The sequence below is a fragment of the Oncorhynchus nerka genome, linkage group LG14 (genome assembly GCF_034236695.1).
Source record: "Oncorhynchus nerka isolate Pitt River linkage group LG14, Oner_Uvic_2.0, whole genome shotgun sequence".
NCBI lineage: Eukaryota > Metazoa > Chordata > Actinopteri > Salmoniformes > Salmonidae > Oncorhynchus > Oncorhynchus nerka.
The window spans coordinates 69,668,124-69,695,355 of NC_088409.1; the positions used below are offsets into that span (position 1 = coordinate 69,668,124).

General features: G+C 43.0%; 1 protein-coding gene across 4 annotated transcripts; it reads left to right on the forward strand.

Moving 5' to 3' along the window:
• The first annotated feature begins 1,004 nt into the window (after positions 1 to 1,004).
• On the forward strand, positions 1,005 to 26,864 carry LOC115141776 (clustered mitochondria protein homolog). 4 transcript variants are annotated; one of them, XM_029680960.2, is made up of 27 exons: positions 1,005 to 1,321; positions 8,879 to 9,066; positions 9,326 to 9,497; positions 9,895 to 10,038; positions 11,845 to 11,972; positions 12,519 to 12,673; positions 12,924 to 13,049; positions 14,795 to 14,942; positions 15,195 to 15,287; positions 15,526 to 15,960; positions 16,200 to 16,459; positions 16,736 to 17,262; positions 17,781 to 17,882; positions 18,119 to 18,219; positions 19,404 to 19,556; positions 19,762 to 19,824; positions 19,972 to 20,234; positions 20,384 to 20,468; positions 20,675 to 20,828; positions 21,212 to 21,351; positions 21,465 to 21,545; positions 21,634 to 21,759; positions 21,934 to 22,055; positions 22,186 to 22,279; positions 22,430 to 22,564; positions 22,750 to 22,823; positions 22,970 to 26,864. In XM_029680960.2, the coding sequence occupies exons 1-27, from the start codon at positions 1,198 to 1,200 to the stop codon at positions 23,109 to 23,111; spliced, it is 4,335 nt and encodes a 1,444-aa protein (XP_029536820.1). In that variant the 5' UTR covers positions 1,005 to 1,197; the 3' UTR covers positions 23,112 to 26,864. The 4 variants fall into 4 exon arrangements, with proteins under 4 accessions (XP_029536820.1, XP_029536821.1, XP_029536822.1 ...); XM_029680961.2 differs by having other exon boundaries at positions 19,993 to 20,234; XM_029680962.2 differs by having other exon boundaries at positions 16,736 to 17,178.
• Positions 26,865 to 27,232: the final 368 nt, after the last annotated feature.

A 27,232-nucleotide genomic window follows, 5' to 3' on the forward strand; every position in this document is an offset into this window, starting at 1 on the left:
GCTAAGGGCTGTACTTACGCACGACGCAATGCGGAGTGCCTGGACACAGCCCTTAGCAGTGGTATATTGGCCATATATCACAAACCCTGAGGTGCTTTATTGCTATTATAAACTGGTTACCAACGTAATTAGAGCAGTAAAAATGTTTGTCAAACCCATGGTATACGGTCTGATATACCATGGCTGTCAGCCAATCAGCATTCATGGCTCGAACCACCCAATTTATAAACATCAACATCATCGGAAGTGTAGGCCAATATGGGTAAAGGTCAACCTATTCAGTCCTATATCCCTGGTTCATCAGCTTTGATATTGAGTGCAGTAGTCTTTCACACCCCTATAGCCATAATAACCAAAGAATGATGTTATACAAAAATTCTAAATTTCGTAATACCAGTATGCCATATGGGCACAAATTACATGTCCAAAATAAATTCACAAGTTATAATTTTGTGATCCTAGATACAACTGTTCATAAAAAAAGTTAAAGAAGTTATTTGGCACACTGCGCTTCCCGTAGCCAGACGTTTTGGCCAAATATTTTTTATAATTATACCAAGATAGACCACAGAACAAGAAAGGTGGGCAGAGCCAAGCATTCTAGTATACATCTGCATATTTCCGTTAGGGAACAACTACTCTGTGTGTGCGTGTGCAATAACTCAATTTACCTTTGCACTCCATCTAAAAAGTATTTGTTTACAACTTTTGCAAAGGATAAAGTTGACAAAACATAGTCCATATTGTTCATAGCATATTCTAGTTTTGGGAACAGAAAACTGTATTGAGATTCAATGTTTAATTGATGAGAAAATTTGCAAAATGTGGGCCAAAATCCATCTCTTTACATCTTCTCCCACTGCCCACCAGTAGGCTTCCTCTCACTACCATATTTGGTAGTGAGTAAAAACGCAAACCGGATGCTTCACATTTATACATCCAGTGAAATATCTGTCTCATTCTTCTATCTGTGTTTTTTTTGGGGGGGGAGAGAACGCAAAGAGGTCAGGAGGAGGAGAAACCACGTGTGATTGCCATGTTCAGCGTTGACTGTCCTTCCTCTGTAGACTTGTTTTTGTAAGATCGTACCCTCTGCATGTAAGCTGGCTAGCTAAATAAGGAGCATTTAACAGATTCACATAGCAATTTTGAACAACGGATTTTTGTTGCCACCTTTGACTAACTAGCTGCCAAATAATGGTGAGCAAGACTGATGACATCCCGGCGTCAGTACCCAACTGTAATGTTAACACAGTTGATCTTGTAGGAGAGACGCCAGACCGCAAAGAGACTACCAAGGCACCACACAAGGACCCTTGTGGTAAGCAACTAGCTAACGTTACGTATTTATCAAGTTTGATAGACTATCCTGCGAAATGTTAAAGCGGTATCGGAATGCTGGGTAACTAACGTTAACTAGCCTAGCAGCGGCATCGGTTGTAAGTTATGAAAGCGTGCACATAGTAATGTTAGCAAGCTAACTGCACAGATGCAGAGTTCATTCAAAGTAACTTAGTCATCTTATCTGTCACTGAGTTGATTAGTCTGCTAACTAGCTGGAAATGCAGCAATGGGCCTCAGCATTCAAAACAGTTTTCTATAACCAAGATGAGTCAATTCTCAATTAAACGATGACAGCTAGCTACACCAGCCATTTTAGGCTTGTTTGAGCTGTTGAACTAGCTACCGTTAGTAGTTGTTGTGTTGGCTAAACTAACGTTAGCATGTCGCTAAGTGGTTAGCTCTGGCTATATCACGAGGGTTTGGCTAACAATCAAATAACTTAAGTATTTAGATAATGAGGAGCTGTTCGGCTAGCAAGTTAGCTCATTAGCTGTATGTCAAACAAAGACACAACCTTTGTTGTGTGGCTGACTTGATGTAGCTAGTTAAAGTTAGCTAGCTTAGAAATAGTTAACTAGCTAGTAGCAACGCAGCCAGCGACGATGCTGGCTTGTTGTAGAAAAATGGTTGATATAAATGTGATTCTAGAAATAGTCGTAAGTGTATCCAGTATCTTAACAGTGTCGTGCGAGCACCTGACGCACATGGGACCACAGCTGTTATGTACCTGCCTGAAAGAACGAATTGACTGAAGGTCACCTTCAGTGGAACTGCACATTAAGAGAACAGAGGGGTTCTAATCGATGTGAAGTAATTTCACACGCCGTTTTCTATTAATAGAAACGTATTTGTTTCACATTGTCCATCAAGTGCATGCTATTGTTGTGACCTAGTAATATCGAAGTGACCAGATCACCAGTGTCTCCGTTAGTTGGCGTGATACCTCCCCGGCCTCCCTCCCGTTCAGAACCAGAGGTTGGCTGTTCCTCGACCGGGAAGCGGAAGCTGGCCCTTTGAGAATAGTAATGGTGCATGCACGGTGAGAGAAGGTTGTACTTGAGACATTCTGAGTCATATAGCCGGTAAGTGTCATTTAAACAAACCGATAATCATTGTTCGCCACCGATCGCATCATTTAAAGTATTGATGGTCAAAGTATTGATGGTCGAGACTAGAGGTCGACCGATTATGATTTTTCAACGCCGATACCGATTATTGGAGGACCAAAAAATGCCGATACATGTATTTGTAATAATGACAATTACAACAATACTGAATGAACACTTATTTTAACTTAATACATCAATAAAATCAATTTAGCCTCAAATAAATAATGAAACATGTATTTGTAATAATGACAATTACAACAATACTGAATGAACACTTATTTTAACTTAATACATCAATAAAATCTATTTAGCCTCAAATAAATAATGAAACATGTATTTGTAATAATGACAATTACAACAATACTGAATGAACACTTATTTTAACTTAATATAATATAATAATCAATAAAATCAATTTAGCCTTTAATAAATAATGAAACATGTTCAATTTGGTTTAAATATTGCAAAAACAAAGTGTTAGAAGAAAGTGAAAGTGCAATATTTGCCATGTAAGAAAGCTAATGTTTAAGTTCCTTGCTCAGAACATGAGAACATATGAAAGCTGGTGGTTCCTTTTAACATGAGTCTTCAATATTCCCAGGTAAGAAGTTTTAGGTTGTAGTTATTATAGGACTATTTCTCTCTATACCATTTGTATTTCATTAACCTTTGACTATTGGATGTTTTTATAGGCACTTTAGTATTGACAGTATAACAGAATAGCTTCTGTCCCTCTCCTCGCTCCTCCCTGGGCTCGAACCAGGAACACAACGACAACAGCCTCCCTCAAAGGAGCGTTACCCATGCGGAGCAAGGGGAACAACTACTCCAAGTCTCAGAGCGAGTGACGTTTGAAACGCTATTAGCGCGCGCCCGCTAACTAGCTAGCCATTTCACATCGGTTACATGAGCCTAATCTTGGGAGTTGATAGGCTTGAAGTCATAAACAGCGCAATGCTTGACGCACAACGAAGAGCTGCTGGCAAAACGCACGAAAGTGCTGTTTGAATGAATGCTTATGAGCCTGCTGCTGCCTACCACCGCTCAGACTGCTCTATCAAATCATAGACTTAGTTATAACATAATAACACACAGAAATATGAGCCTTCGGTCATTAATATGGTAGAATCCGGAAACTATCATAATTACGTACAATTCTGGCAAATTAGGCGGCCCAAACTGTTGCATATACACTGACTCTGCTTGCAATGAACGCAAGAGAAGTGACACAATTTCACCTGGTTAATATTGCCTGCTAACCTGGATTTCTTTTAGCTAAATATGCAGGTTTAAAAAAATGTATACTTCTGTGTATTGATTTTAAGAAAGGCATTGATGTTCATGGTTAGGTACACATTGGAGCAACGATACGCACCGCATCAATTATATGCAATGCAGGACACGCTAGATTAACTAGTAATATCATCAACCATGTGTAGTTAACTAGTGATTTATGATTGATTGATTGTTTTTTTTTATAAGATAAGTTTAATGCTAGCTAGCAACTTACCTTTGCTTCTACTGCATTCGTGTAACAGGCAGTCTCCTCGTGGAGTGCAACGAGAGGCAGATGGTTAGAGCGTTGGACTAGTTTTTTTTATTGAACCTTTTATTTAACCAGGCAAGTCAGTTAAGAACAAATTCTTATTTTCAATGACGGCCTAGGAACAGTGGGTTAACTGCCTGTTCAGGGGCAGAACGACAGAATTGTACCTTGTCAGCTTGGGGGTTTGAACTTGCAACCTTCCGGTTACTAACCACTAGGCTACCCTGCCGCTCCCAACTGTAAGGTTGCAAGTTTGAATCCCACAAGCTGATAAGGTGAAAATCTGTTCTGCCCCTGAACGAGGCAGTTAACCCGCTGTCATTGAAAATAAGAATGTGTTCTTAACTGACTTGCCTAGTCATTGATAGTAGGGACTCATTTTGTCACAGCCAATGACTGACATGGGTATTAACATATAATTTGTATCAGAATACAACTCTTTATTCCAGGTATTTGTAGGTATGTTATGTTTAATCAATTATTTGCATTTGTTAATGCAGATAATTCTTTTGAGACATAAACAACACTTATGTACCAATCAGTATTTGTTGGACGATGAAGCATCTTTTTAATTGGCTAGCCTACACCTAGACTAGAGCCTTGTATGTGCAGCACATCTGCTATCATGCTTTCTTCAAGTGAATGTAAGTTCATGTTGATGGACAAAGTGTTTGTTCATCATAGAGCTTTTGTCTGTTGGCAACGTTTGTCAGCTATTGACAAGATTCATTCACAACTCCATAGGTAAGAAATGATCATTACCATCAAAATCATCATTTACACCTAAACCACTTTCCTATTCTTATCAACACTTCAAGATACTATCACCTCCTTGATCAGCTTTCTAATGCAACTCACCTCTCATTTAATAGAAGCCTGCTGGACTGGATAAATGCCTTAGCCAAATTAGCTAAATTAGGCCTAACTACCAAGACACTGAGCTGTGTATCCTGCAGTACTTACAGTATTGTGACAGACAGCACATGGCAGACTGATGGGGGGTTGAGGGGGTATGTTAGTGATTGTAACCAAAGAGGCTTAAATGCTCCTCAAGTGTCAAGAGGTGGTCTTTATAGTCTTCATGTCACTGTCCAAACTCTCCACACCCTCCCTTCTAGCCCCATGTCATCTCTTGTAAAGTTTTACTAACCTCAGGCCTTCGTAATCACAACACAGAGAGGTATACTACAAAGCAGGATCAAATGAGTTAGCCAGCTAACTTTGATAAGCAACCCAAAATGACTGATTAGCTTGTTCATGAAAAAAATATTTTTTTGACCATGCCCATTTCAAGATCTTTCTCAAAAATATAAAGTTATATCAGAATATTTAGGAAGGTTAGCTGGCTAAATCTATGATCCTGCTTTGTAGTACACCCCTCAGGTCTGAGGTCATATATAACAACCCATTCTAAAACACATCAACATGCTTCAGACAGAGCCATTTGACTGGTTATGAGAACTCCCTGCAAAGACGTATGCATGACTCTTCAGGAAAGCTTTCCCTCCCTGATTTCTATCAATGTATCAAAATAAGGTTTGCCATCTTGTGGTGTAATAAATCTATCTATGTTGGGCTTTGTAAAAAATAAATACAAATAAAGCCCTTGTTCTGTGTTCCCCCCCAATGTTCTCTGTTCGATTTCTTGTTGCCCTGAGCCCATGGTCTGTAGGTCCGCCATGTCAAGTGGATGGTGAATTAATTCATCTTTAGTCGAAGCAAGAAACGCGGTCAGTCTGTGGTAAACCTTGATCAGAGATATAACAGCTTACAGCAGACAGGGCAGCAGACAGGGCAGCAGACAGGGCAGCTTGGAGACTAGTGGTTTGCTCTCTGGATTAGTTGGCCTAGTGGTCTTTTGCCATTTTGATTGAACAAGAACGTTAGTAGTGATCAAGACATTCACACCTCGAGGAAATTATTAAATGATTGTTGATCTCTTGTAGCCCGCTCCTTTCTATTATTTGTTGATCTCTTGTAGCCCTCTCCTTTCTATTATTTGTTGATCTCTTGTAGCCCTCTCCTTTCTATTATTTGTTGATCTCTTGTAGCCCGCTCCTTTCTATTATTTGTTGATCTCTTGTAGCCCTCTCCTTTCTATTATTTGTTGATCTCTTGTAGCCCGCTCCTTTCTATTATTTGTTGATCTCTTGTAGCCCGCTCCTTTCTATTATTTGTTGATCTCTTGTAGCCCTCTCCTTTCTATTATTTGTTGATCTCTTGTAGCCCGCTCCTTTCTATTATTTGTTGATCTCTTGTAGCCCGCTCCTTTCTATTATTTGCCTGATTCATCTCTTTCGTCTTCCTTCCCATGCTTTCAGGGACCTAACTCTGTTTTTGTCCAACTGGTTTAACTGAATGCTGGTCAGACTGGAGGTCTTCTGCAGAATAATGCCAGTATGACAGAAGTATGGCAGTTTGCAGATTTTGATTTCCCTTCCTTCCATATCTTCATGCCCTAATAGACTGCAGCTCTGAAGGGTTTGGCTCTTTGGCAAAAGGTTGTAGTGATAATGGTAATTTGTTGCTGCAGTCTTCATATGTGAATTGTGACCAACAACATGAATCTCTCCTGTCTACACTACACACAGTGACATGAAGGCTCAACCTCAACAAGTTTAGTTTGGCTAAAAGTTGAGTTATGCAGAAAGTTGTGTAATATTGGACCCCATTCCCTATCACCTCACCCCCTCGTGCTCTGTTCTGCTGCTGTAGGGCCAAGTGGGTCTGTTTTGCAATTATTAGGCTACATGATTGCTTCAGCTTTCATAATGCTGTATAGCACTTTGTACTCTTGGTACTGGCTCTTTTTGTACTCTTTCCTTCTCAGTGCAGATTGGATATCATTGGCAGCCAGCATTCATATACACTATTATTTGCAGGCATTTCCACTACCTTCTCAATTTTACTTGAGAAACTAAAACTGTTTACGTTTTCATTACATTACAAGTTACAAAAAACAGTCAAGCTGAGCTAAAAACGGAATCTTGAATAAAGCGGAGGGCCGTGTATGACCGAAAGGATTCCCACTGTGTGTTTGTGACCACTCTAAGGAAATGCAATAGCTGGGCCATTGATGGAAGAATGAATGGAGTGATGAAGAGTGACTTGGATCAGGCCCGAAGTAGGACACCCAAGGGGAGAGACAGAATAACTGATGTAACCTTATCAAATCTGTCTGCTTCTACAACAAGGCAGGAGGAGCAGTCACTGGAGACACAGGTCACAGTTGATCCCTTCCTTCACCTCCCTTCTGACCTACAGAAACATTATCCCTTGGCTCCTATTGTATGTTCAAGTCTATTCTCCTTGCTCTTTTTAGAAGTCTGTCTTCTCTCGTAGCGTTGACCAGTTATTGGCCAAGGCTGTTGTGTTTGGTTTTCAGAGCATGACAAGTCTCTTTCTTTCTCGCTCCCTCATTCCCTCCTCCTCTCTATTTCTATCCCCCCTCTCTATTTCTATCCCCCTCTCTATATTTCTATCCCCCTCTCTATTTCTATCCCCCTCTCTATATTTCTATCCCCCTCTCTATATTTCTATCCCCCTCTCTATATTTCTATCCCTCTCTATATTTCTATCCCCCTCTCTATTTCTATCCCCTCTCTATTTCTATCCCCTCTCTATTTCTATCCCCCTCTCTATATTTCTATCCCCCTCTCTATTTCTATCCCCCTCTCTATTTCTATCCCCTCTCTATTTCTATCCCCCTCTCTATTTTTTTTTTTCAAAATTTCTCTTGCCTGCTCTCTTTTACTGTAGATTTCCCCCTACCGCCACACCAGCTGTTTACCCTCCCCCCAACCACCCCTCTACGTGTTATCCCTGACACTGCGTTACCCTTGACGTTGAACAAGGGTGCGCTGGTTGCAGTTCTCTGGGAGAGAAAACAGTCCTTCCACAGGCCTCACTAGCTGATATTTATGTATGTAGCCTTTCCTCTTGGCAACCCAACCCACACCATTCAAATGAGTTTGACAATATTATTTTGGCTACTTTTTTATGATAGAAAAAACTGTTTAACAGCACCTTCTTGCCCTTTGCTGTTGTCTGTGCCCAATAATGTTTGTACCATGTTGTCCTGCTGCCATGTGGTGTTGCTGCCTTGCTATGTTGTTGTCTTAGGTCTCTCTTTATGTAGTGTTGCGTTCTCTCTTGTCGTGATGTGTTTTTTTGTCCTATATTTTAACTTTTTATTTTTAATCCCAGCCCCCGTCCCCGCAGGAGGCCTTTTGGTAGGCGGCCGTCGTTGTAAATAAGAATCAGTTATTAACTGACTTGCCTAGTTAAATATAAAGCTGTGGTAAATAGGAAACACCACTGCTACAGCTAAAGGGGGTTTCCACAGTTACAAGGCCTTGTGCCAATGAGGCCCCTAAGGAGGTTGAGATGGAGAGGAGATGGATACATACACAAGGATGAGGGGAGGAGTTGTGTGGTTGGCTCTATTTTCCTTTCACACTTTATAGTAAAGTTCCTTGTTGTGGACCTTGGGAGTCTGGTGCCCTATGTGGAGAAGGCCAAAGGCACCAGGCAAACCACTAGCTTTTGTGTTGTGTACAATAATCTGAGTGATGGTTGAGAGAAGCAGACCATGGTAACCTGTATACCTCTGCCCCACAAAGCTGGAGATCTTGTTTTCTGTGCTAATTGGATCCTATTGTTCTCCTTGGATCCTATAAGTCGCCAACTTGGCACTGTAGACAATGCCCTTCCGGAGTAATCTAATCTGGCAACATGCACTACTTTGTTTGCTAACTGTAGTCTTATTATCCTTATTAATTTAGATATGTGTCACTCTGCCATGGCAACGCCTTCTCTATCCATCTGTCCAATCAGATAACAAGCTATGTTGAACGTCTCTCCTTCTGTTCAATCACAGGGCACAGTGTAGACACAGCGGTGATGAATGGGGGTGGGACCCACAATCTTTCGGAGGAGTCCAAGCAGGATGGGGCTGGTGACACAGATGGTGGGGAGGATTCTAACGAACAGGAAGTGATTGTGATTCAGGATACAGGTTTCACTGTGAAGATCCAGGCACCCGGGACGGAGCCTTTTGACCTCCAGGTACGGTACATAGACAGCCCAACTGCCGGTCTCAATTTGCTCACTACCCCTTGACCCGCCTAATCCTTTGACGTCTACAGATCTGTAAGGTGGAAGCTCCACCAGCACACTGTTTATACCTACCCAGAGGCTTCAGATCTGCAAACATTGAAGGGTTAGGGACAAGGTGTACAAGTAGGGACCAAATTGTGACCAGCTGTACAACCATCCACTGTCAGTCTCTATTGCTATAAGATGTTAAACCCGCCCGCTCCCGCAGGTTTCACCCCAGGAGATGGTGCAGGAGATCCACCAGGTGTTGATGGACCGTGAGGACACCTGCCATCGTACTTGTTTCTCCCTGCAGCTGGACAGCAACGTGCTGGATAACTTTGCTGAGCTGAAATCCATCGAGGGCCTGCAGGAGGGCTCCCTGCTCAAAGTAGTGGAAGGTAGGACTTGGTGTTTTGGGTATGTTCTAAAGTCAACCCCTAGTCCTAGACTTTATTGATCTTAAAGCCTAAGGATTGTTTAGGTGTAAGATCTACTCCTAGTTCCCTTCCTAGAGTGTTTCCTCGACTGTAGACCAGGCCTGGGCAACTCCAGTCCTCGAGGGCCTGGTTGGTGTCACACTTTCCCCCCATCCTTAGCAAACATACCTGATTTAAACTAATTGCATTTTTAACTGAAGATCATGATTAGTTGATTATTGGAGTCAGGTGTGTTAGCTGGGGCAAAAGTGTGACACCGATCAGGCCCCCGAGGACTGAAGTTGACCAGGCCTGCTGAAGACTGTCCCTAGATTGCCTCAATAATAATGAAATGGCTATCCTCTCTGTCTCTCTCCAGAGCCCTACACAGTGCGCGAGGCCCGTATCCACGTGCGTCACATCAGAGACCTGCTGAAAGGCCTGGACCCGTCTGATGCCTACAACGGCGTGGACTGCAACTCCCTCTCCTTCCTCAGCGTCTTCACTGACGGGGACCTGGGAGGTGTGTGTGTTTGCGTACCCATTTGTTTATTTGCGTGTGTGTTTGGGTGGGTCTGTCAGCGAGAATTGGGGTGAGTGATATTTCAGTCAGTATTCTGAGGTATCCAGCCACCTTTGTACTACATATTAATGTGTATGTACAGTGGGGCAAAAAAGTATTTAGTCAACCACCAATTGTGCAAGTTCTCCCACTTAAAAAGATGAGAGGCCTGTAATTTTCATCATAGGTACACTTCAACTATGACAGACAAAATGAGAAAAGAAAATCCAGAAAATCACATTGTAGGATTTTTTATGAATTTATTTGCAAATAATGGTGGAAAATAAGTATTTGGTCACCTACAAACAAGCAAGATTTCTGGCTCTCACAGACCTGTAACTTCTTTAAGAGGCTCCTCTGTCCTCCACTCGTTACCTGTATTAATGGCACCTGTTTGAACTTGTTAAAAGACACCTGTCCACAACCTCAAACAGTCATAATCCAAACTCTACTATGGCCAAGACTAAAGAGCTGTCAAAGGACACCAGAAACAAAATTGTAGACCTGCACCAGGCTGGGAAGACTGAATCTGCAATAGGTAAGCAGCTTGGTTTGAAGAAATCAACTGTGGGAGCAAATATTAGGAAATGGAAGACATACAAGACCACTGGTAATCTCCCTCGATCTGGGGCTCCACGCAAGATCTCAACCCACAAGAACGGTGAGCAAAAATCCCAGAACCACACGGGGGGACCTAGTGAATGACCTGCAGAGAGCTGGGACCAAAGTAACAAAGCCTACCATCAGTAACACACTACGCCGCCATGGACTCAAATCCTGCAGTGCCAGACGTGTCCCCCTACTTAAGCCAGTACATGTCCAGGCCCGTCTGAAGTTTGCTAGAGAGCATTTGGATGATCCAGAAGAAGATTGGGAGAATGTCATATGGTCAGATGAAACCAAAATATAACATTTTGGTAAAAACTCAACTCGTTGTGTTTGGAGGACAAAGAATGCTGAGTTGCATCCAAAGAACACCATAGCTACTGTGAAGCATGGGGGTGGAAACATCATGCTTTGGGGCTGTTTTTCTGCAAAGGGACCAGGACGACTGATCCGTGTAAAAAAAAAAAAAGAAAAAAGAATGAATGGGGCCATGTATCGTGAGATTTTGAGTGAAAACCTCCTTCCATCAGCAAGGGCATTGAAGATGAAACGTGGCTGGGTCTTTTCAGCATGACAATGATCCCAAACACACCGCCCGGGCAACGAAGGAGTGGCTTCGTAAGGAGCATTTCAAGGTCCTGGAGTGGCATAGCCAGTCTCCAGATCTCTACCCCATAGAAAATCTTTGGAGGGAGTTGAAAGTCCGTGTTGCCCAGCAACAGCCCCAAAACATCACTGCTCTAGAGGAGATCTGCATGGAGGAATGGGCCAAAATACCAGCAACAGTGTGTGAAAACCTTGTGAAGACTTACAGAAAAATTTTGACCTCAGTCATTGCCAACAAAGTGTACGTAACAAAGTATTGATAACAAAGGTTTATTGACCAAATACTTATTTTCCACCATAATTTGCAAATAAATAAATTAAAAATCCTACAATGTGATTTTCTGGATTTTTTTTTCTTCTCATTTTGTCTGTCATAGTTGAAGTGTGCCTATGAAAATGACAGGCCTCATCTTTTTAAGTGGGAGAACTTGCACAATTGGTGGCTGACTAAATACTTTTCCCCCCCCACTGTATGTGTCCTCTGCAGCAGGCTATAAAACATCTTTGGTCAAGATGCGTTAGTCTGACCTTTTGACCTTATCGTCTCCTCTGTAGACAGTGGTAAGCGGAAGAAGAAGGGCAGTGAGCTGGAGCAGATAGACTGTACCCCTCCAGAACACATCCTGCCTGGCAGTAAAGAACGCCCCCTGCTGCCTCTCCAGCCACAGAACAAGGACTGGAAGGTAATAATGGCGGTAATTATGGTGATTTTAGCAAACACTTTTATCCAAAGAGACATACGGTTTGTAGTGACACACATTTCATATTTGTGGCCCATGCAGGAATCAAAACCCACACACCTGGTGTTGTCAGCAAGCTAATCATGATCATTCTAATGCCTTTTCATTTACATAGATTCATGTTTATCTAAGTGACATTGTCTGACAGTTAAAAAAATGTCACATTCTTCAAGGAGTTTGTCCATTTGTAGTTACTGGTTTGCGCTCCAACCTTTGATCTGCTTGTAGGAGCCATTTTTTATAGCTGACAGTGATTTGCCAGACTTACTCAAGCCTGGCACTAGTACACTTTTTCTAGAATAAGTAAACATGGTTGAAAAATAAAGGGTAATATTAGTTAAGTTACTGAAACCAGCATACATCAGCTGGCTGGGTCATATTATATCCTTACCACCATAAAGTGCAGATGAAGTAATCAGTCTATGGCCCTTTTCCAATATCCATAAGTCACATTCCATTGTCCATATCTGATTCCGCCTCTCTCTGTAGCCCATGCAGTGCCTGAAGGTCCTGACTATGAGTGGCTGGAACCCCCCTCCTGGCAACAGGAAGATGCATGGTGATCTCATGTACCTGTATATGGTGACTGTTGAGGAGAGACACATCAGTATCACCGCCTCTACACGTGGCTTCTACCTCAACCAGTGAGTCTGGCTTTCCCTGTCTCTCATTAGAATTACCGCATACTGTTTTCATGCTACTGAGCCAAGCCAAGCTGTATGTATTGTGTTGGGATGATTTACGCATTCACCAGTTGCTGGAACTGTACTGGAAAGTGTGAAAGGAAACTATCAGAGCCAGCATGGTTAGGTTTGGCTAGATGGTGTGAAAAAGTTAACTGTCCAAGGGCGAAAGTTGACCATAATGAGCGATGACCATGGTGTTGTGATCCAGGTCGACCACCTACACCTTCAACCCCAAGCCAGCTAACCCCAGCTTCCTCAGCCACTCGTTGGTTGAGCTGCTGAGCCAGATAAGCCCTGCCTTCAAGAAGAACTTCACTGCCCTGCAGAAGAAAAGGTAAGTAGTCTACACTATCCACAATGCACTGTGCTTTTTATTAGTTCTGTGTAATGGGGGGAAAACATAATTACTAATAATTGTACACTAATAAGCATACAATTATTAGTAATATCAGAATTTTACACTACCGTTCAAAGGTTTGGGGTCACTTAGAAATGTCCTTGTTTTTGAAAGAAAAGCAAAAAAATGTAATAACATAAAATTGATCAGAAATACAGTGTAGACATTGTTAATGTTGTAAATTACTATTGTAGCTGGGAATGGCAGATTTTTAATGGAATATCTACATTATCAGCAACCATCTCCTGTGTACCAATGGCACATTGTGTTAGCTAATCCAAGTTTTTATAATTTTAAAAGGCTAATTGATCATTAGAAAACCCTTTTGCGATTATGTTAACACAGCTGAAAACTGTAGTGCTAATTAAAGAAGCAATAAAACTGATCTTTAGACAGTTGAGTATGTGGGGCATCAGCATTTTTGGGTTCGATTACAGGCTCAAAAGGGCCAGAAACAAAACATTATTTTGAAACTTGTCAGTCTGTTCTGAGAAATGAAGGCTATTCCATGTGAGAAATTGCCAAGAAACTGAAGATCTCGTACTACTCCCTTCACAGAACAGCGCAAACTGGCACTAACCAGAATAGAAAGAGGAGTGGGAGGCCCCGGTGCACTGCAAGAGGAGAGTACGTTAGTGTCTAGTTTGAGAAACAGACGCCTCACAAATCCTCAACTGGCAGCTTCAATAAATAGTACCCGCAAAACACCAGTCTCAACAGTGAAGAGTGAATAGGTGACTCCAGGATGCTGACCTTCAAGGCAGAGTTTCAAAGAGAAATCCATCTGACTGGCCAACCAAAATAAAATATTAAGATCGGCAAAAGAACAGACACTGGACAGAGGAAGATTGGGGGAAAAAAAGTGTTATGGTCAGACAACTCTAAGTTTGAGGTGCTCAGATCACAAAGAAGAACATTTGTGAGACGCAGAAAAAATGAAAATATGCTGGAGGAGTGCTTGACGCCATCTGTCATGGTGGAGGCAATGTGATGGTCTGGGGGTGCTTTGGTGGTAGAAAGTGGAAGATATTTACAGGGTAAAAGCGATCTTCAAGAAGGAAGGGTATCACTCCATTTTGCAACGCCATACCCTGTGGACGGTGCTTAATTGGAGCCAATTTCCTCCTACAACAGGACAATGACCCAAAGCACAGCTCCAAACTACGCAATAACTATTTAGGGAAGAGCAGCCAGTTGGTATTCTGTCTATAATGGCGTGGTCGCCACAGTCACCAGATCTCAACTCTAATGAGCTGTTGTGGGAACAGCTTGACCGTATGGTACGTAAGAAGTGCCCATCAAGCCAATCCAACTTGTGGGAGGTGCTTCAGGAAGCATGGGTTGAAATCTCTTCAGATTACCTCAACGAATTAACAACTAGAAGGACAGCAAGGCTGTAATTGCTGCAAACTGTAGAACAGTTATTTCAATTAAAAATCATTATTTATAACCTTGTCAACGTCTTGACTATATTTCCTATTCATTTTGCAACTCATTTCATGTATGTTTTCATGGAAAACAAAGACATTTCTATTTGACCCCAAACTTTTGAATGGTAGTGTGTATATATATTTTCTCAGAGCTAACAATATTAGACTGCCATGGTTGTTTTTCTTGATAATTCTGGTAATTACTTCTGAGGAATACTCCCACTGGCTAATTTGGTTTCTGATTGGCTGCAGGGTTCAGCGGCATCCGTTTGAGAGGATAGCCACACCCTTCCAGGTGTACAGTTGGACCGCCCCCCAGGTGGACCACACCATGGACTGTGTCAGAGCTGAGGACGCTTACACCTCCCGTCTGGGCTACGAGGAACACATACCTGGACAGGTACACACACCTCCCGTCTGGGCTACGAGGAACACATAAATGGACAGGTACACACACTTCCCGTCTAGGCTACGAGGAACACATACCTGGACAGGTACACACACCTTGCGCCTAGGCTACGAGGAACACATACCTGGACAGGTACACACACTTCCCGTCTGGGCTACGAGGAACACATACCTGGACAGGTACACACACCTATAATACTCTGTTTTGGTTTCGTGTAACATTGCGTCTCTGTTATTTATTCAGACACGAGACTGGAATGAGGAGCTGCAGACGACCAGAGAGCTGGCCCGGAAGAACCTGCCTGATCGCCTGCTGAGAGAGAGGGCCATCTTCAAGGTGAGCCAGCCTACAGCAGTAGTTGAAGCTAATCTCCTTTCCTGTCTTCTGTCTCCTGCACTCTGCCCTCTTATTTGCTTTCGCTAGTGAGCTTTGGTCATCAATTCTCCTCCTTGAAACACCCTCCTTTCAGTTCCGTTTCTCTGTTTCCGTCTATATCCTGTAGTGTGCAGACTATTACGCTGCTTTCCATCCTCTACATCCTTACACGTTCACTCTCTAACCCGCCTCTCTCCAGGTCCACAGTGACTTTGCGGCTGCTGCCACTCGCGGTTCCATGGCGGTGATTGACGGCAACGTGATGGCCATCAACCCTGGCGAGGAGACACGTATGCAGATGTTTATCTGGAACAACATCTTCTTCTCCCTGGGCTTTGACGTACGTGACCACTACCGCGAGCTGGGCGGGGATGCTGCCGCGCACGCTGCGCCCACCAACGACCTCAACGGTGTCCGGGCTTACGGGGCCGTAGACGTGGAGGGGCTGTACACCCTGGGGACTGTGGTGGTGGACTATCGGGGTTACCGTGTCACGGCCCAGTCGATCATCCCTGGCATTCTGGAGAGAGAGCAGGAGCAGAGCGTTATCTACGGGTCTATCGACTTTGGGAAGACAGTGGTGTCTCACGGGAAGTACCTGGAGCTTCTGGAGAAGACCAGTCGACCACTCAAGGTGAGGATATCATGATGATAATGCCAGTTTCATGCTTTATTTTTAAGTCTGCTAATTGTTTGGGATTGACTTTATTTGTCACTACAAAGTAAGCAAACTTCAATATCTTTTGTTGAACTGTTTTTCTGTCACTGCACCGGCCTACAGACATTCAACGTTTATCACTGCCATGCCACAAACCTGCCATACTGTGGTAATCACATTCTCTCTGTCATAATGACTGACTCTCCCACCCCCAGGTCCAGAGACACAATGTACTGAATGAGAAGGATGAGTCCATGGAGCTGTGTTCCTCTGTTGAGTGTAAGGGCATAATCGGCAACGATGGACGCCACTACATCTTGGACCTTCTGAGGACCTTCCCCCCCGACCTGAACTTCCTGCCTGTGGAAGGGGAGGAGCTTTCCCCTGAGAGTGTGAGACAGGGTTTCCCACGCCAGCACCGCCACCGTCTGGCCTGCCTCCGTCAGGAGCTCATCGAGGCCTTCGTTGAGCACAGGTACCGTAGAGTGCTTTAGGGAGTTTTAATTGTGTGTGTGTGTGCTGTGGGAATAGCATGGAGACTCTACCTTTCACATACCTGTGTTGTAGTGGTTAGCTATGGGCTTCCTTGGTGGTTTGTGTGCTTTAGATAGGGTACTGGTTACGTCCCTCAAGATGGTCATCAGATTATATTTTTAGTGTATGATTGGGTCTGTGCAGATTTGAATGCTCACGTCACTGACTATGTCCTACCCCCTCAGGGATAATAAAGATTCTATACTCTACTCCTCAGATACCTCCTCTTCATGAAGATGGCAGCGCTTCAGCTTATGCAGCAGAAAGCCAACAAGGAGAGCAAGCTGGCCACCCTGACAGAGAATAGCATCCCCGGGGCAGCCGTTCCAGCCCTGCCCTCCACAGAGACCCCCGATGCCTCGGCCGAGTCCTCAGAAACTTCCACAGAAACCCTCACTGACGCCAACTCAGACACAGTCCAGACGGAGACCACCTCCACCACTGATGCCCCTCAGCCAGCAGCAACAGAAGCCACCACCACAGAAGCAGCCCCCAAGACAGAGCCAATGACAGAAACAGACAGTTCAGCTACAACAACCACTAATGCCTCCCAGGCAACCCCTATAGAGGATAATGTGGTTCCCACGGTGACCACCAATGGGCCGTTGGTGCCCTTTGCCACAGCAATTCAGAACGGGGAGTGCGAGAGCCCTCTGGAGGGTAAGGCTGAGGATATTATCCCTGGCTTAGCCCAGGCAAAAGAGCTGGCTGAGTCTTTAGCCGCGGAAGACGGATCCGGCATCGGTACGTCCAAACCGTTGCAGGGTAGAGAGAGGCTGGGGAAACCCAGTCGGTGGGAAAATGCATTTAAAGAAGAGGGCTTTTTTAATTTCACTAAGACATGCATTTAGAATGGTGTGTGATTTTTCATCTGTATGTTGCCATCTTCATGAAGAGGTGTCTAAAAAGGCTTAATGCTGGTGTCTTAGTTGCATCTCTCCACCTGGCTATTTGTCCCTGTCCAGTTCTTAGCCTCCTAAGTGAGCATGGACCCCAGTAAAATCACTTGCAGCGTGGGATATAGCAATCCAATAACCACAGATCTCTCCGTTTTGATTTCTTATTGGCTACTGTGACAATTAATCAAAGGGTTTGTGACTCAGAAAGAGTCAATTTGAGGAAAGATGATAGTGATTTTTGGGGAACTTACACCATATAATTTTGATTTGTTGCCCAGGTAACTTGTTATATTGATATTCATTCAACTTCTCTCTCTTCCTCCCCTGATCTCTCCAACCCCACCCTGACCTGTTTCCATCAAGACCCTAAAAGCCGAGAGGTGGTCCTCAACGCCTGCAAGGCCGTGGGTTCCATCAGCAACACCTCCTTCGACATCCGCTTCAATCCAGACATCTTCTCTCCAGGTAGGAACTGTCACTTTATGGTGGTGGATGATTGGAAATGTAGCGCTTTTAGGAGGAGTTTGGTGTGGCAGCTGGCTCTGCTGAACAGTACCAATTGTTGATAATTTTTGGTATCAATTGCTGTCACCTCCAAAGCACTTAACAGGAATTGCCTTATTTTCACATTCATGAAACTAAAGCGTAATAAAAGACTATTGCACCCCCTCCCCCCCAAAATTCTGATGTCTCTCCCACAGGAGTGCGTTTCCCTGAGGACAGTGCGGATGACATTCAGAAACAGAAACAGCTGTTGAAGGATGCTGGAGCCTTCATGGTGTCCTGTCAGATTCCGTCTCTGGTAAGTTTCAGGGCAGCAACATCATACCAAGCACAAGCAGTCATTACCTTCACTATATTACAACATAATCAGCCATACAAAATTTGGTTTAATTATTTATTTACTAAATACCTAACTAATCACACAGATTTACACATATTTAAATCATAACTTAATTACAAATTACGTCATAAAGGAAAACGTCCCTAGCGGGCGGAACAGATATGACAGCTGGTTACACAAAAGAAAAGGGGCTGGGTTTGAGTGAAAGACTGAGAAGAATGAGGAACAAAGGGCGAAGCTGTGCTATCGTAAATACAGTATCTTATTCATTCTAAATTACCGCCCATTTGGAAAAGGAAAATGCAATAAATATTTACTCTGAGCTGCGCTTCGGTAGGCAGGTGGTAGATGGAAGGCCGTGTTGACCAACCGAATCCTTTGAAGAATGTCTCTGGTTGTCAATTGGATACGTTGTAGTAACGTCGTTGTGCGATAGAGGGGATACTCTGTCTGTTCCTTCCTAACCCTCGTTTGCAGCAGCTGTTGCTAACTCAACGGCTAGGAGGTATCACTTCTGTAATGAATAAGAGTTCAAAGTTCATACCATTCGCAACCTAAGCTCACGCTGATGTTGGCTTCGTTCTGTAGTTATTATCTGAACCATTCTGACATCGGACCGTCGTCCTCACGTCCTCGGAACAGGAGGTTCTATTGTCGTCAAGGGCTTATATAGGAAGGGAGAGGAGGGCGTGTTTGAAAAGTTTTATAGCCCATGTCCCTTCACAGGGGCAGGCCACTGATTGAGCAAAGCCCTATCTTATGAAAATCTCACATTTTAGAAGTTCAAATCACATTTCATCCCATCACGAATAATTTAATATTCAAACATTTAAATTGAACAACAATTCCACTTGAATCCGATAACTCTGTGTAGACTTCCACTGTAGAGTTTGTCATCTTATCATTGATGAGAATGTCTCAGATGACAACCGAACTGACATCATACTCATTAAGTACCACCGCATATGTTCAATTGGTCGGCTTACCAGAATATAGTTCATTTCCCCCACCTTCTGATGTTCCCAGAATCTCTATGTTAACCAATGGTTTTGCAAATGTAACATCAGTAGGGTAGAGAGAGGAAAAAGGGGGAAAGAGGTATTTATGACTGTCATAAACCCTTTTAACTTTTTTCACTCCAGGTAAAAGACTGTCTGGACCACAGTGCTCTGCCCATGGATGGAGCCACGCTGACCGAGGCGCTGCACCAGAGGGGCATCAACGTGCGTTACCTAGGCAACGTACTGGCGTTCGTGGACCAGACCCCAGCCAAGGCACAGCTGGAGCACTTCTATGTAAGCCTGACCTCCATTCGATCTTGAAGACTGACTGAGGAGAATTATAATGAAGGGCAATGATATCATTATGCTAATAATGCTAACCTTCTATACTGTTCTGTTGTTTCTACTGCAGACATTGCAGGATAGAGTGCAGGACAATACATCCTCTGCATTCAGCTTGTTTCCTTTTTCTTAAAATTGTTTTGTATGTGTTCTGTAGAGAATAGGTATCAGCGAGTTAATCACCAGATGTGCGAAACATATCTTCAAGACATACCTCCAGGTGAGCGCTATTTTTCGAGCAATGATTGTTGTAGAATTATGATCACACAGATCTTTGCTATTTTGCACCACGGAATTGTCACCCCTACTTGCTTATCATAGAATGTATTTGTCTCCCTTTGAAATTGATTAAATATGAGAACAATAGACTATGTACTCCGTCTCCCAGGGTGTTGAGTTGTCGGCCCTCTCCGCCGCTGTCAGCCACTTCCTCAACTGCTTCCTGTCCTCTTTCGATGCCGTGGCACACTTGCCTGCCGACGAGCTCGTGTCGCGCCGCAAGAACCGTAAGCGCCGTAACCGCGTCCCGGGGGGAGGGGACAACACTGCGTGGGCCTGCCTGACACCCAGCGAGCTGTGGAAGAACATAGTCTCTGAGGCCCAGAGCTACTACCACTTCACCCTGCACTGGTGGGTGAGAATTAGGATTGATTTTGGCACAATAGTAGGCTTGACGTTAGCACATTATGCTAACAAGCTACCTCTTCAGCCTGCACTGGGTGATTGTGCTTGGGTTTAAGTTGGTGTATGTTTTCCTAAAAACATGCATCTTTCTACAGCGAGAATGCCGACCAGGTAGTGGAGAAATACGGCCTTCAGAAGATCACCCTGCTCAGAGAAATCTCCATCAAAGCTGGCATCCAGGTAACTGCCATCAAACCTTATTTCGACTAGGTGCAATGTTCAACATATTGTATACATCTGTCCAATACCTTCAGATCTACAGAAATGCCTAGGGAGTAGGGGCCAGGGGTCAAATTGTAATTCAAAATGTATTTTAATGATGTCACGTTTTTAACCCTCTCCCTTCTAACCCTCTTCCTGGGTCTTCTGCCTCCCTGCGTTTCTAGATCCTGATAAAGGAGTATAACTTTGACAGTCGCCACAAGCCTGCCTTCACAGAGGAGGACATCCTTAACATCTTCCCTGTGGTGAAGCACGTCAACCCCAAGGCCTCCGATGCCTTCCACTTCTTCCAGAGTGGACAGGCCAAGGTCCAGCAAGGTGAGGCTAGCATGAGGCTACTAGACCTCAATCAGTATACAGCACTACTTACACTTATAATGCAACTCACATGCATGCGCGCACACACCTGCTACAGGTCCAGCGTGGTGAGGTGGGTACCAGTCCTGCTAGGCGGGGTCAGCATGGTTCCTCCTAGGGCTAGAGACCGATATGTAAATTAAACTCTACTCACACATGCAACACACACACAGGAAAGTTGAGGAGAAATGTTTCCTTCCTCCCCATACAAACCATGCAGATACATTCAGTGTAATGCGACTTACATTCAGTGTCCTCTCTGAACCCATTCACATTACTTTCTGTTGCGCTGTATGTACAACGATTGTGGAAGCCTGACTTGTCAACAAGGTCTCTGTGTGCAGGTTACCTGAAGGAGGGCTGTGAGTTGATCAACGAGGCTCTGAACCTGTTCAACAACGTGTACGGGGCCATGCACGTAGAGATCTGTGCCTGCCTGCGTCTGCTGGCTCGCCTCAACTACATCATGGGAGACCACCATGAGGTGTGCTGCTCTCGACATTATAAACACATTTTGATATTCCTCTCACGCATGACAACAAATGGCCACAGCAATTCCAATGACGCAGTCCTGACTGTGGTCTTCTCTGTCCACAGGCCCTCAGTAACCAACAGAAGGCTGTCTTGATGAGTGAGAGGGTACTGGGCGTCGAGCACCCCAACACTATCCAGGAATATGTACGTATCCAGGAAAAATTCTTTAAAAAAAAAAAAAACAAGTTGTGTTTACTGTTTCTAAATGCCTCTGGTTGCTTTCTCTCCCCAGATGCACTTGGCTCTGTACTGCTTTGCCAACGGTCAGCTGTCCACTGCTCTGAAGCTGCTGTACCGTGCTCGCTACCTCATGCTTATGGTGTGTGGGGAGGACCACCCCGAAATGGCGCTTCTAGATGTGAGTGGGCCACAGTATTTCATTTATTTTCTTTTGATTGAAACCATCCTGTGGGTGTTTGTCACAATGTTAACTCTGAAGTTATCTACCATTTTTGTGTAACACTTTGAGGTGTTTGTGACCTTTATTAAATCAGTTCTCCTTACACCTGTTGTCCCGGGTCTCCTCCTGTAGAGTAACATTGGCCTGGTGCTGCATGGAGTAATGGAGTACGACCTGTCTCTGAGGTTCCTGGAGAACGCCTTGGCCATCAACTCCAAATACCATGGACCCCGCTCCCTCAAAGTAGCCCTCAGGTAACTACAAGGAAGAGTCATTTCTTGAGTGACTGAACATCAATTTTGGTATTATAACTGATTTGCTGTTCTATACTCTAGTTTGTATTATCTTCAGTTGATTTAATACAAATCAAATGTTCTTCTGCAGTCATCATCTGGTTGCGAGGGTTTACGAGAGCAAGGCAGAGTTCCGCTCTGCGCTCCAGCAGGAAAAAGAGGGCTACACCATCTACAAAAACCAGGTTACAGCTACAGTACACAACGCTCTACACGTCCTCTCATCAGAAGTGGTTTAAGAACATTTGCTGAAATAAGAATATGTGCTAGATTACCAACAACTGATAATAGTTTAAGGTCTCTTTCTCACTTTCTTCCCCTCTATCCCCTCTCAGGTGGGAGAGGCCCACGAGAAGACTAAAGAGAGCTCTGAGTATCTGAAGTACCTCACACAGCAGGCTGTGGCTCTGCAGAGAACCATGAACGAGATCTACAAGAACGGCTCCAACGCCAGCATCATGCCACTCAAGGTACGTGGCTTAGGGCCTAGCTATATTTTCACATGGGTTTTTATCTGTAAGACAAAATGAAAGGGCCTTGTATTGTCCCCAGATGATAGCATACCTGCGTCTGTAGATTATGCTGTCAAATGTATTGTGGGTGTTAGATTCATAGTACAGTGTGTAATTTTGTTGGGTTCCACCACTTTTTCCAGTTCACAGCTCCCAGTATGGCCAGTGTTCTAGAGCAGCTCAATATCATCAACGGCATCATCTTTATACCCCTCAGGTAAAGTGAAGTAGCACCTTATTTTTACAGTTTGCTTTGAAAATAGAAACTTGTCAGGACCCAGTACTGACCCCTGTGGAATTCCATCTCTTAAAAATATAATTCAACATTAACCCTTGTGGTATCCTAACCCATTCACTCTGCAGCCAAAAGGACTTGGAGAACCTGAAGGCAGAGGTTCAGCGGCGGCAGCAGCTTCAGGAGTCGGGGAAGAGCGTGGAGGATCTCACTGTGGACGGTCCACTAGAGCTGGAGGATAAAATACCCATGGACGTTAACGTTGATTAACGTCAAACCCTCCACACCACATTACTTTCTGCAAGGGAGAGGACGTGATACAACTGCCATCTTGAATGAGCATGTGGACCCGAACTGAGCTGTCTAAAAATCAACAATGAAAACAAAAGGGGTGAGGGGCAGACAAAGAGAAACATCTATGTATACAGTAGGTATAGAGTTTATAAGAGGAACTTCAAGGAGTAACAGAGCAGGAGTTAGTATATACAGGCGTAGGAGAATACAGAATCCATGTTAACATGTTCAGTCTGAAAGCCTACAGCCTCAAGAGCTTTGGTAAAGAAGCAGAACGAATGTAAACTTGATATCTGCTGCTGTGTGTGTGTGAGAGAAGGCGACCAAGGACGACCATGACATTGTATTACCAGAGCCTTATCCACTGTTCATCCCACTCCACATCAACCAACTGTTCTCCCTACCCAAGGACCACTTTTTACCCAACACCTCCAAAACTCCTGAAAAAGCCACTGAGGCAACTACGGCTTTCATCATGGCCCCATGTTGCCTCGCAAATAACATCTGACACCCTGTCCCAGAACTCAGGGGATTCTTTTTTTTTCTTTTTTTTTACTGTGAGATTAAAGTCACTAAAATTGAGAGATTTCTCTGTTTTGGGCCACAAAATGTAAACTTCCTTCTCTTGCGTTTAGTCTTGTTAAACCTCCCCACCAATCACACATTTGCTCTTGAGTGTACCCTATGGTCAGTCAAAATTGTATTTGTATTTCATGGTTTTCTCATGAGTTGCTGCTGTGTCTGTTGGTTCTATCACAGAAAAACAGACGGTGACACATGTATGCTCTCCAATCAATCTTTTGATTGTTACACCTTTTTTTAGTAAAAATTTATCTTTTTGTAAAAGCAAAATGGAAACGAGGGAGACGCCATTTTTAGCTCTGTCAATTATCCATTAATTTAAAGGTAAAGTCAGCGATATGATGTAGGTGCACAAAGTAAACGGCGTAGTGGATCAATTTCCGCAACAACCTAGAGTGAAGCACAAGGCTAAACTCACCCACTGTTTTAGTCCCGTACCTACCACACTCGAACAGTTTGAAGCGAAACCCATGCACACGCGCTGATACTGTGGGAGCAAAGTCAAGCGGCTCGCTCATTGAATTATCTGCGGTGTTGCTCGTGGCAACATCATTTCGCTGTTTACCTTTAAGCCATGTCTGTTTTTATAGAAAATATGAGTGGAAAAGATGTATAAATAAATCTGTCTATGGGGTTTAGGCAGGTATTGGATCAATGTTTATGGAAATACAGATATGAAACATACAAGTATGGCTTGAGCAGTAGACCTATATAGGACTCTTATGTTAGATGTGTCCAGTCTTCTATTTTTCCACTTTGAAAGAATATGTGCATGTATGTTTTTGTTTCTGTGTGTTTGTGTAGTCCGAGAGAAGGAATCGGATATGGCCATGATGAATTTGACACTTGCAGCTTCGTAGTATAATGACTAGGTTGGGTAAGCCACAACTTTCCAAATGTTTTATTTTTTTATATGCAATGGCTGTGTTTACACAGGAAGACAAATTCAGATATTTTGTCCAATTATTGGCAAAAGGCCTGATTGGTCTAAAGACCAATTGGTGGCAAAAAGATCAGAATTGGGCTGCCCGTGTAAACAAAGCCATAGTAAACCCATGGGATGGCTAATGCAAACTTCCATTCTCATGTAATATTCTTGGCCAGCAATGTTGTAAATCTGCTCATATGAAGTGAGTATATGAGAAACGTATAGTGTGTGTATATGAGAAACTCCTTGTTTCAAAATAGTAAACTTATGTTTCCATTGTTTGGTAAACCCATTCAACAAGTTGACAGTAAATCGGGCAACAGCAGGCGATGTATGAACAAAGTTTCCTTGTCAGTATTGAGTGCACTTTCCAGTGCTGTCTGTCTGAATGCATACACACATACAGCACCACCAAAAGTGGGTTGAGAAGGGCTTCTTCAATATACCAAAGAAGACTGATCGAGGTGTGTGTTTTGTGTGCGCTTGTGTACGACCCTCCCTTGCAAATGTCTTTCTAAAAATTGTTGCAGTGTCTAAATGTATGTGATTAAAGCAATAGAAACTATGCTGGAACTGATCCTTTTGAAGTGCTGCACTTGTGTGGCTGCACAAGCTGCTGTCATTGTAAGTAAAAGGCTGCCACCAAGAGAGGGGACAGAGCAGTTACAGTAATTAATTTCTTATTATGCTCCTAAAAAGCTGGAACAATAGAACTTTGTATGATTTGTGCCTATTTATGCTTTTCAAAACGTTTTAAAATGTTTTTCTGGTTTCTTTTAATTTTTACTCATGTTTTTCAAAGGAATATCATTGGTTTCCTTTTTGAAATATGTGTATCTGCATTTCCTTCTCAGGTTCAACTTCCTCTATGAATGTCAGTCCTGTCTTGCATTACTCTTAGTAGCCATGGGGTGGTGCTCTAGAGTACTTCAGAAACAAATGAGAAGGCTTTATTCGTGTGAATTAATTTTGTCCCATACGATGTTAACAAGCATATCTCAATGCTAGTGTGTAACTAACTGTTCCATATGCTTCTCATTCACTGGACGTTGAGGAAAGGAAAAAAAGTATTTGATGGAATTGTGACGATATGAACCTGAAAGTTTTCAGACGATTGCTTGATGAACATTTTAAATTGTTGACACCTTTACAAAAGACAGATTCTGGCCATTTCTGATAGAATCAACTTTAAAATTATTTAGAGTGATCAAAAATACTTTTGTCTGCCTCAAGACGACTTTTTTTTCTTTTTTTCTTTCATAGATCATAATCATGCTACTTCGATTTAATCACAAAGGCACTAATTATTGTTGGAGTTCAGCTGCAATTCTGTTCTAATTGCGTCATAATATACGTCTTGATACATTCAAGTAATTGCATGAGAAACTGATTTGACTGTTCTTTAGATGTTCAACATTTGGAGACATTCAGAATCCATCCATACAAACCAAGGGGTTTACATAACATGAAGAAATATGTAATTTCAATGCTCTGGGAATGAAAAATTGTAATATTGACAAAATTATACATTGTCTTCAGCTTTGATAAAATAAACTGGAGGTCTGTCACTCCCTACTGAATTAATCTAATTTTAAAGCTCTTCAAATGACTCCCAGCACTTAACTGATGTCACACATATGATACTGCTATTCTGTACATTTACATTTACATTTAAGTCATTTAGCAGACGCTCTTATCCAGAGTGACTTACAAATTGGTGCATTCACCTGTACATTTACACATTTCATGTTCTCTCCAATTTGATACAAAAACGTGTATTTTCCAAGATAGCACATTAAATCACCTAAGTAGCACACAAGAAACCACCAATCGAGCTGTCTCTTTACTATGTAGAAAAATAGAAGGTTCTGACCAACATTTCATAGATGTACTGACACTGAGCGGGGTTGTCTCTGCCCTCGTCTAGTGGGGAGAAAAATAGGTCCTATGGGGCAAAGACAGTGCAAATATGGTCCTGATCACCTCAGTGTAGCTGGCTGTGTAACTCAATGAGGGTTTGTCAGTTTGATGTTTCATTCTTCTGTTTTCTCTCTTACCTTGAACTGATGAAATTTCTTCTGCACATTTCTAGTGTTAAAGTCTACTTCCCTGGCTGTGTGGTACCTGTCTGTTGCTCTTTACAAAATAACAATCTAATTATTTTTGGTCGTGAGTATGCTTTTGTATTAAAATGAATAAAGAAAATTAGCAAATAACAATTGGCTTGGATTTTTAATAACTACTCATGTACATTGAGATCTGATCTAATCAAACTTTTCTGAAATGATTCCAAGCTATCTGACTGATATAACCTATAACTTATATAACCTTTATTAAACTAGGCAAGTCAGTTAAGAACAAAATCGTATTTACAATGATGAATCACGGCCGGTTGTGATACAGCCTGGAATCGAACTTGGGTCTGTAGTGACACATCTAACACTGAGATGTAGTGCCTTTAGACCGCTGTGCCATTCTTGGACATGCAATTAGATGCAGTCCTATCATTATGTATTTCAATGGTAAAGACTGGTTGCTTATCTCTGCTAGCCGACAGGGGACCTGTCACACAAATGTTACAGTACGT

Bases quoted from the DNA above. Each gene is read 5' to 3' on its own strand.
- LOC115141776 (XM_029680960.2), top strand. From the start codon at position 1,198: ATGGTGAGCAAGACTGATGACATCCCGGCGTCAGTACCCAACTGTAAT. The intron at 20,235-20,383 runs GTGGGTGAGAAT...ATCTTTCTACAG, and splicing joins TACCACTTCACCCTGCACTG to CGAGAATGCCGACCAGGTAG. The intron at 22,056-22,185 runs GTAACTACAAGG...GTTCTTCTGCAG, and splicing joins TCCCTCAAAGTAGCCCTCAG to TCATCATCTGGTTGCGAGGG.